Source organism: Fusarium oxysporum, chromosome 3 (assembly GCF_000149955.1).
Source record: "Fusarium oxysporum f. sp. lycopersici 4287 chromosome 3, whole genome shotgun sequence".
Taxonomy (NCBI): Eukaryota; Fungi; Ascomycota; class Sordariomycetes; order Hypocreales; family Nectriaceae; genus Fusarium; species Fusarium oxysporum.
The window spans coordinates 931942-941521 of record NC_030988.1 but is presented as its reverse complement, the minus strand read 5'-3'; the positions used below and the strand labels follow the sequence as shown (position 1 = coordinate 941521).

General features: G+C 47.5%; 2 protein-coding genes across 2 annotated transcripts; one reads left to right on the top strand and one right to left on the bottom strand.

Annotated features, from left to right (window-relative positions):
- Positions 1–2981: 2981 nt before the first annotated feature.
- On the top strand, positions 2982–5019 carry FOXG_20963 (uncharacterized protein; the record flags this gene model as incomplete). Its single annotated transcript, XM_018401291.1, has 2 exons — positions 2982–3907; positions 3960–5019. 2 exons carry the CDS (start codon positions 2982–2984, stop codon positions 5017–5019), a joined length of 1986 nt encoding a protein of 661 aa, XP_018251929.1.
- A 2831-nt stretch (positions 5020–7850) lies between these two features.
- FOXG_12519 (uncharacterized protein) lies at positions 7851–9117 on the bottom strand. The gene has a single exon (XM_018392325.1). The coding sequence runs from the start codon at positions 9037–9039 to the stop codon at positions 8167–8169; it is 873 nt and encodes a 290-aa protein (XP_018251928.1). The 5' UTR covers positions 9040–9117; the 3' UTR covers positions 7851–8166.
- Between the last annotated feature and the right edge of the window lie 463 nt (positions 9118–9580).

Genomic DNA, 9580 nt, shown 5'->3' with positions numbered 1-9580 from the left:
GACGTAGGGTAAGAAGAAAGCGTCATAGGGAGCGGGAACATATTTGGCGATGTAGACCGGGCCTTGGCGCAGGCTTCGCCATGGTTAGAGTCTGCGCAGAAAAATACGCCGAGAACACCTGCTCGCTACACCCTTCATGGTAGGCATATATATAGGTATATATAGTACACATGGTTTCCGAATTCTAGAGTCTTGTGCGCTGCTTACTCTGCACAAAGATCCTCTCGGGCGATGACAGGAGACAGGCGTTGATTTCCTAGTTGAAAAACCTGTTTTCACAGGTGGTAGAGATGTGCTGTTTCTACAACTGCGATTATCTTCGGATGTATTGACTGGTGGCTTTGAAGCTTCTGTCCTGGCGGGATGAGAGTGCTAATTTATGCGTGTTTGAGAGTGATGGAGTAGTGCGGCTGCTGTGGCTCTACGAGACAGACGGAGGAGATGATTATATATATTCATGTGTAGCATAGGGGCGTGTCAACTGGTGCAGGAGTATTTAGTACTATATGCCCAGATTGGAACAGAAATTACAAGTGACAAGTTCCTTGGGATTGTTATTTGAGAATTGTGTAAATGTGAAATCGGTGTGAGTGAGTCGTGTAAGTGCCTTCCGGAGGCTCAGCTCTTCCTCCAAAAGGCGACTTTGGAAGAGTAGAAGATGAAGGGGGCGAATTTCGCCTGCACATCTACACGCCTGTGGCCACTACGAAAGTTCCTTTCAAACCTGTCGATCTGGCCCGCAGGGAGTATGCGCCATGGCCCTGGAATGGTTGAGCGTGAATCGCAGAGAATGCCCAACTTGACTACAAATTCTATTCAACGGCTTGCGCAACGCGATGTAATATGCCTCCGATTGGTCGGCCTCAACGCAGCAGTGTATTCCTTTTTACACTCGAAAGGCGGCTGTGTCGAACTAGCCAATGGTTACAATTGAGAACATGGGTTGTCTGCGCAGCGCAAGAAGCCGATGCCAGGATCTTTCAGATACTAGCCCATCATTTCTGCGCAAGCCTCTGGACCGACTCGCCCTGTTTCTTAACCTCTTCCCCTTGACTCGGGAGCTCAAGGCTGTGGATTCGGGCAATACGAAGAATTCCTGAAGCGACACTCGGAGGCGACATCAGTTTGAAATGTGTTTTTCCAGCCCCAGGTAGCCATTCTGTCTCTCTTCTACCGACATCTCTGAGGCTCTCAAGACTACCCCGCATTGATAAAAACCTCGCTGATACGTCAGCCATTTTTGTCGAACACGAGGATCCTGGAAGCATCATGCCACTCATCAAATCCAAGGGATGGACTGGCGGGCAGGTACCTCAATGGGTACGAAAATCTCGCCGTGTCTAGTTCGTGCTTTCCTCGTGAGCACTAGCACTTGTGCAGCGTATAGTGTTCAAAGAATGCATGGCGTATCAAGAAAAAGCTATTCGCATAGGTGACGGTTCTCCTTTGCTTCATAGCGCAGTCCGGTTTGTTAGTGGCCGGCCCATCGGTGCAACGATCACTTTTCCAGCTTGCCCTTTGTTGAATATCCAGTGAAGCATTCTACCATACCGTCCCCTGCGCGGCAAGGTTGTGCGATGCTCATCATCATCATAAGATCTGATTCTTCCTCTATTGTGCCAGCTGGCGACTCGCCCGATCCAATGCGGTTTCAGTGTGTGAAGGCCGTCTATGCTACCCGTCAGAGAGTAAGGTGGTGTTATGAAAGACTGGGCTAACGAGGCGGTGCATGATGAGGCGATGGCGGAAATCTACATTGACCTATGATAGCGGTTCTCAAGCAGCAGTAATTTCAAGCTCTTTCCTTATCAATAAACTAAAATACACACAAGGAACCTAAAAAGGCATTCTCGGAATTATTTCAAATCTTTATATCCAAAAGGATTTGACAAAATGCTGAAGCTGCTCTTCATGATTAGCAGTGCGATGTCCCACGTCAATCGAGGCCCGGATCCATTCTTCAGAGTTAATATCCTCGTCCTGCGGGTTGAGGGCCTTGCCCGGATTATACTGATTCTTCATCGAATCGCATCTGTGATGCCCGGTCTATGCTACCCGTCCAGAGAGTGAGGTGGTGTTATGAATGACTGGGCTAACGAGCCGGTGCATGATGAGGCGAAGGCGGAAATCTACTTTTGACCTATGATAGGGCGGTTCTTTCTAGCAGCAGTAATTTCAAGCTCTTTCCTTACATCAAATAAGCTTTTTAAAATACACACAAGGAAACCTAAAAAGGGCATTCTCGGAATTATTTCAAATCGCACTTTATATTCCAAAAGGATTTGAGACAAAATGCTGAAGCTGCTCTTCATGATTAGCAGTGCGATGTCCCACGTTTTCAATCGAGGCCCGGGATTCCATTCTTCAGAGTTAATTAAATCCTCGTCCTTGCGGGTTGAGGGCCTTGCCCGGATTATACTGATTCTTCATCGAATCGCATCCGGGATGCACCGGCCATAATGACTCTCCAGCAAGTGAGGCAGAATCCTCAGTAAGTGAGTACGAGCCTCCGTCTTTTCTATAAGGCTGAAAAGGGTTTTTGTATCATGGGGTGGTCTTTCTAGAGATGGATTTAATGCTGCATCATTACATAAAATGCGCTTTTTGCATTAAATATTTAAAGCAAGACGCGCTTTGTATGCATTATTTCCTGTCGCACTGAGCGTGCTTAAAGGGTTAGAGTGAATATGATGAGCAGCAGCAAATGTGTTGATTGATGTCTTAAGTTTTCTCTTGTGCGGGGTATTCCATCCCGCACAGTTACTTAAAGCATATAGCTAGATTACTAATGCCTACCCTGCGACATTTCCTCTTCTATCTTAGGCTTAGCGCCTTCTATAATAGGTTTAGTGCATAGGAACAATATAAGTCCTTTTCCGACCTCCTTTTCTCCACAGCCTTCAACCGTCTGTCGATGTATCCCCCTGAAACTTCTCAATTCGACTCCCCACTACCTTCAGACCCTCCGTGTGTCTTCTACAATGCCCAGAACCCCTGGAAGGCCAGCCGATCACCAGGTCCACCGAGAATTTATCACGCTTGCCTCCGACGCTAGTTCGGGTTTCAAGAACTCTAGAGTCAAGTGCAAGCACTGCGGCCACGAGATAACCAAGGGCACTACTCGTCAGAAGAAGCACTTACTTCGCCATTGTCCCAATTACAAAAGGCAGCAACAGTCTCAGCAGCCTCAACTTACTCATCACTTTCCTGTAGTGGACAAGACCTTTAAGCAGATGCTTGATGAGCTTGCTGCTATAGCAATTTTTGCTGATGGCCGTCCATTTAACCTCTTTGAGTCCAAACGAATGCGGATTCTGTTGAGCAAGCTAAACACTGCCTGGCAACCACCGTCTCGTCGCCGAGTACAGCGGCTGCTAGCCCCGACTTATTCTCAGTACCACAATCAAGTCCAGGCTATCCTCGACCAAGCAGAACATATCAACGTAATCTTTGACGCCTCAGACAACATCACAAGTCATCGAATTATCAATATCTCGATACAGGTGGCAAATGGTACGGCGTTCTACTGGAAGACGTTTGATACAGGACAGATTCAACACACGGCTGAGCACTACATCGATCTTTTGTATCCTGAGCTGGAGATAATTTGCAAGGGCAACTTCTTGCGAATTAACTCGTTTTGCACAGATACGGATAGCGTGATGAGGAAAGCTCATGTGCATTTTGGCAGCAAGAAAGGAATTCCAACATTTGCTTCTTTTCCCTCTGCGATTCACATGGGCTACAGCTACTCCATCAAGGACATCCTAGAGCAGCCGTTCTTTGAGGAGGCATTCAAAAGCGCTACATTAATTGTCACCTTCTTCAAGAAGTCGAAACTGCAGTTGGCTCGATTGAGAGAAGCACAAAAGGCAGCTTGGGGCCACCATAAGGCGTTTTTATCTGCGTGCGTCTTTCAGTTTTTCTGACTCCTAGCTATAGCTGACTGCTCGCTTTAGTGTAATCACACGCTGGGGCAGTCAGTTCAATGCTTTACAGTCAGTTTTACGCTGTAAAGAGCCTCTCCAAGCATACGCTCGCCGTCCTGACGTAAGGGCAGAGCTAGCCTCCGGCTCTCTCGAGCTTCTTCCAAAGGTGCTGGAGTCTGTCAATAACCCTCACTTCTGGATACGCCTAGAGACTGTTTTGGCCATAATTAAGCCTGTCAACAGTCGTCAGCGTGCCTCAGAAGCCGATCGGGCTCACATCGGCCATGTGATTCCTCGTTGGCTGGAGATTAAAGCAGAATGGAAAGCACTTGACGAGTCTCAGCAACATCAAGACGTGAATTTCAGCGAGCTGTATTCCGTATGGTTAAACCGTATGGATAAACAGACATATGATATTCATTATGCGGGATTTGCATTACGGCCTGACACAGTCGGGACTAAGCTTGAAGAACAGCTGATGATGAAAGTGCTGCAGTTCTTTAAGTCAGCAGTCAATCCTGCTGACTACATCAATATTGTTCGAGAATTTAACCACTTCCGAGCACAATCGGGCGGCCGGTTTGCTGCAGGAGGCTTAGTCTATTCAAAAGAATGGACTCCATTAGATGCTTGGATGCTTCTTGATAACCAAGGCAGCAAGCTGGCTGCACTTGCAGTCCGGATCTTTGGAACCATAGCCAATTCAGTTCCCTCAGAGAGATCATTCTCGGCAGTTAACTTCCTCCACAGCAAGGCACGCAACAGACTCACACCAGCCAACGCTGACAAGTTGGCGTTCATCTACATGAACGAACGGGTGCTAGAGAGGATAACGCAGTCTCAGAATCAACCTCTTGATCATCGCAATGATCATTCTACGGTGGTCAGCTGGGAAGATTTGACAGAAGACGGTTGGCTTACACTCGAAGATACGTATATGGAAATTCATTGCGCATCAAATCTGGAAGTTGACGCTGTTGTCGGCGAGTTCACTCACCAACCCGCCTCCGACGGAGAAGAGACAGTGGTGGACACACTTGAGGTCGAAGATGGGTCAGAGAGCGAAGGAGCGGGGGAAAAATTGACCTAATTTTGCTTGGTTGTTTGTATGATATGGCCCATGGGCAGCTTCATAAATGGGTCGTAATATTGCAATAAAAAGCGCGCTTTTTATTAGGAATAAAATGCTGCTTCGTTATAATAAAAAGCAGCTTAATACACATGTGTATTATGCACGTGCCCATCCCTATCCCTGACCCCCGTATGCAATTCCCTTGCGAGCTCGTTCCTGGTCCATACTGGGTTGATGCGGCGGGTAAGGTATACATGGGCGCTGCCCCTTCACTTATATCAGGTGGACGTCTTAGTGACCAGATGTCTCTGCCTTTAGCATCGGCTCCATTTCTAGCTCAAGATAGCTTACTTATCTTCAATCGTGCATCTATAGACACTTACCTGGCGCTTGCAGATGTTCCGTCGTCGATGTCAAGTCTATGTATGAGCACGAGGTAGTGTTAGGTCAATGGATCGAGGCATCGTTCCCAGGCACCTTGATGAGGCAATACAGGTGGCAAAAGAAGCCGTGCTATCAAGGGCCGCATTAGGGGTTCGAAAACCTGAAAGACCTAGGGATGGGCACGTGCATAATACACATGTGTATTAAGCTGCTTTTTATTATAACGAAGCAGCATTTTATTCCTAATAAAAAGCGCGCTTTTTATTGCAATATTACGACCCATTTATGAAGCTGCCCATGGGCCATATCATACAAACAACCAAGCAAAATTAGGTCAATTTTTCCCCCGCTCCTTCGCTCTCTGACCCATCTTCGACCTCAAGTGTGTCCACCACTGTCTCTTCTCCGTCGGAGGCGGGTTGGTGAGTGAACTCGCCGACAACAGCGTCAACTTCCAGATTTGATGCGCAATGAATTTCCATATACGTATCTTCGAGTGTAAGCCAACCGTCTTCTGTCAAATCTTCCCAGCTGACCACCGTAGAATGATCATTGCGATGATCAAGAGGTTGATTCTGAGACTGCGTTATCCTCTCTAGCACCCGTTCGTTCATGTAGATGAACGCCAACTTGTCAGCGTTGGCTGGTGTGAGTCTGTTGCGTGCCTTGCTGTGGAGGAAGTTAACTGCCGAGAATGATCTCTCTGAGGGAACTGAATTGGCTATGGTTCCAAAGATCCGGACTGCAAGTGCAGCCAGCTTGCTGCCTTGGTTATCAAGAAGCATCCAAGCATCTAATGGAGTCCATTCTTTTGAATAGACTAAGCCTCCTGCAGCAAACCGGCCGCCCGATTGTGCTCGGAAGTGGTTAAATTCTCGAACAATATTGATGTAGTCAGCAGGATTGACTGCTGACTTAAAGAACTGCAGCACTTTCATCATCAGCTGTTCTTCAAGCTTAGTCCCGACTGTGTCAGGCCGTAATGCAAATCCCGCATAATGAATATCATATGTCTGTTTATCCATACGGTTTAACCATACGGAATACAGCTCGCTGAAATTCACGTCTTGATGTTGCTGAGACTCGTCAAGTGCTTTCCATTCTGCTTTAATCTCCAGCCAACGAGGAATCACATGGCCGATGTGAGCCCGATCGGCTTCTGAGGCACGCTGACGACTGTTGACAGGCTTAATTATGGCCAAAACAGTCTCTAGGCGTATCCAGAAGTGAGGGTTATTGACAGACTCCAGCACCTTTGGAAGAAGCTCGAGAGAGCCGGAGGCTAGCTCTGCCCTTACGTCAGGACGGCGAGCGTATGCTTGGAGAGGCTCTTTACAGCGTAAAACTGACTGTAAAGCATTGAACTGACTGCCCCAGCGTGTGATTACACTAAAGCGAGCAGTCAGCTATAGCTAGGAGTCAGAAAAACTGAAAGACGCACGCAGATAAAAACGCCTTATGGTGGCCCCAAGCTGCCTTTTGTGCTTCTCTCAATCGAGCCAACTGCAGTTTCGACTTCTTGAAGAAGGTGACAATTAATGTAGCGCTTTTGAATGCCTCCTCAAAGAACGGCTGCTCTAGGATGTCCTTGATGAGTAGCTGTAGCCCATGTGAATCGCAGAGGGAAAAGAAGCAATGTTGGAATTCCTTTCTTGCTGCCAAATGCACATGAGCTTTCCTCATCACGCTATCCGTATCTGTGCAAAACGAGTTAATTCGCAAGAAGTTGCCCTTGCAAATTATCTCCAGCTCAGGATACAAAAGATCGATGTAGTGCTCAGCCGTGTGTTGAATCTGTCCTGTATCAAACGTCTTCCAGTAGAACGCCGTACCATTTGCCACCTGTATCGAGATATTGATAATTCGATGACTTGTGATGTTGTCTGAGGCGTCAAAGATTACGTTGATATGTTCTGCTTGGTCGAGGATAGCCTGGACTTGATTGTGGTACTGAGAATAAGTCGGGGCTAGCAGCCGCTGTACTCGGCGACGAGACGGTGGTTGCCAGGCAGTGTTTAGCTTGCTCAACAGAATCCGCATTCGTTTGGACTCAAAGAGGTTAAATGGACGGCCATCAGCAAAAATTGCTATAGCAGCAAGCTCATCAAGCATCTGCTTAAAGGTCTTGTCCACTACAGGAAAGTGATGAGTAAGTTGAGGCTGCTGAGACTGTTGCTGCCTTTTGTAATTGGGACAATGGCGAAGTAAGTGCTTCTTCTGACGAGTAGTGCCCTTGGTTATCTCGTGGCCGCAGTGCTTGCACTTGACTCTAGAGTTCTTGAAACCCGAACTAGCGTCGGAGGCAAGCGTGATAAATTCTCGGTGGACCTGGTGATCGGCTGGCCTTCCAGGGGTTCTGGGCATTGTAGAAGACACACGGAGGGTCTGAAGGTAGTGGGGAGTCGAATTGAGAAGTTTCAGGGGGATACATCGACAGACGGTTGAAGGCTGTGGAGAAAAGGAGGTCGGAAAAGGACTTATATTGTTCCTATGCACTAAACCTATTATAGAAGGCGCTAAGCCTAAGATAGAAGAGGAAATGTCGCAGGGTAGGCATTAGTAATCTAGCTATATGCTTTAAGTAACTGTGCGGGATGGAATACCCCGCACAAGAGAAAACTTAAGACATCAATCAACACATTTGCTGCTGCTCATCATATTCACTCTAACCCTTTAAGCACGCTCAGTGCGACAGGAAATAATGCATACAAAGCGCGTCTTGCTTTAAATATTTAATGCAAAAAGCGCATTTTATGTAATGATGCAGCATTAAATCCATCTCTAGTCAGGGACAATTACTTGCGTTATATCCCTGAGCAATAAGTTGGTAGGTTGTGTGAGTGTGCTAGTGGATATAGAACTTGTAATTGAATCGACCTGGGATGCTATACCGTGACTCTGCGAGTCAAAAGCAACGAGAACGCCTTGGGGACCATGCTGCGAGCACATATTATTCGATGGAGACTTAGGTAGCAGTGGACGTAGTCGGTCAGCTCCAACGGCTTTGGGCGAAGGTGGAGGTAACAGAGGCTTCATAAGCGCACAGATGCTCGTCTTAACTTTCTCACTCCTGCGGCAAAGGAGTTCGCCGGCACCCTCCTCCTCAAGGCCCTCGAGAGCAGAGACGTGGGTGCGGAAGACAAATTGGTTGACGTCTTTGGTAAAAGCATCGTGAAGCCTCTCACACTGCTGCTCCTTGCCCTCCCAGTCGCGTGTGTTAGTCTTGACATCAACGCAATGAATTTCCTTGTGGTATCTGACAAGAACATCGATGGTGTCCTTGGTGAGCTTATAGGCGACCTCATTCTCCAGAACCATGTCGATATGAACAACGTATGCCTCAACATGGACGAGTTCATAATTCATAATGGCCTCGATCAGAGGGTTGCTAGCATCCCGTTTGAAGTCGGACTCAGGTGCCTTGGGTAGCATGAGCGATGTTAATGTCCATATGGCATTCGGTGATGAAAGAATTTCACAGAGATATTCCTTGTGTTGCTGTACGGAGTTGAGAGGGCGTTTTTCCGTCATGATACGCTTCAGGGTTTTAGTAAGCCATGGTTCAACCTTGGAAGCCAAGACAACTTGAACAGATGAAGCTCGACGGGCGAAAGGAGCAGCGGATGCCGGTAGAAGTTGAACTTTCCCAGACATGCTGCTTTGTTACATGGAAGTTGAAGGAGGTTAGATGTTGCTGGCTCTTCGTGAAAGTGCACAGTTGCAACTTGAGAGGGACATGGCCAACATATGTAGAGTATTTAACATGGTGGAGGCATCGGAACTCCCGCAATACTGGCAAATGGCTCAGCGGGAGTAGACTACGCTACCGTCACGTTGCCATATTTGCTAGCGCCAACAGACGTGCTAAGGATCACTTGAATGATCATGTTCAACAGAGCCCCTGCGTATCTCCTATTCATCTCGTTCCTGTCCTGCACTTGCTCCTGCCTCCGTTACCTGTTCTTGTCGACAGAAGGATCGGGTGGCTCTCTACGTTTGTTATCCTTCATGTGGTACTCAAGGGATTGAAACGAGGTCGGGGGATTACTTGAGCTGCCGTACGACGGGGAGGTGGAGACAGAATGAACAACTGGATTACCGTCGAAGCTTGCCCTCCATTGCCGCATGTTAACGCTAAAGTGTAGCCTTGTGCCCAAGCAATATTTAGTCTAGCCAATCTTTCCCACCTGTTGGA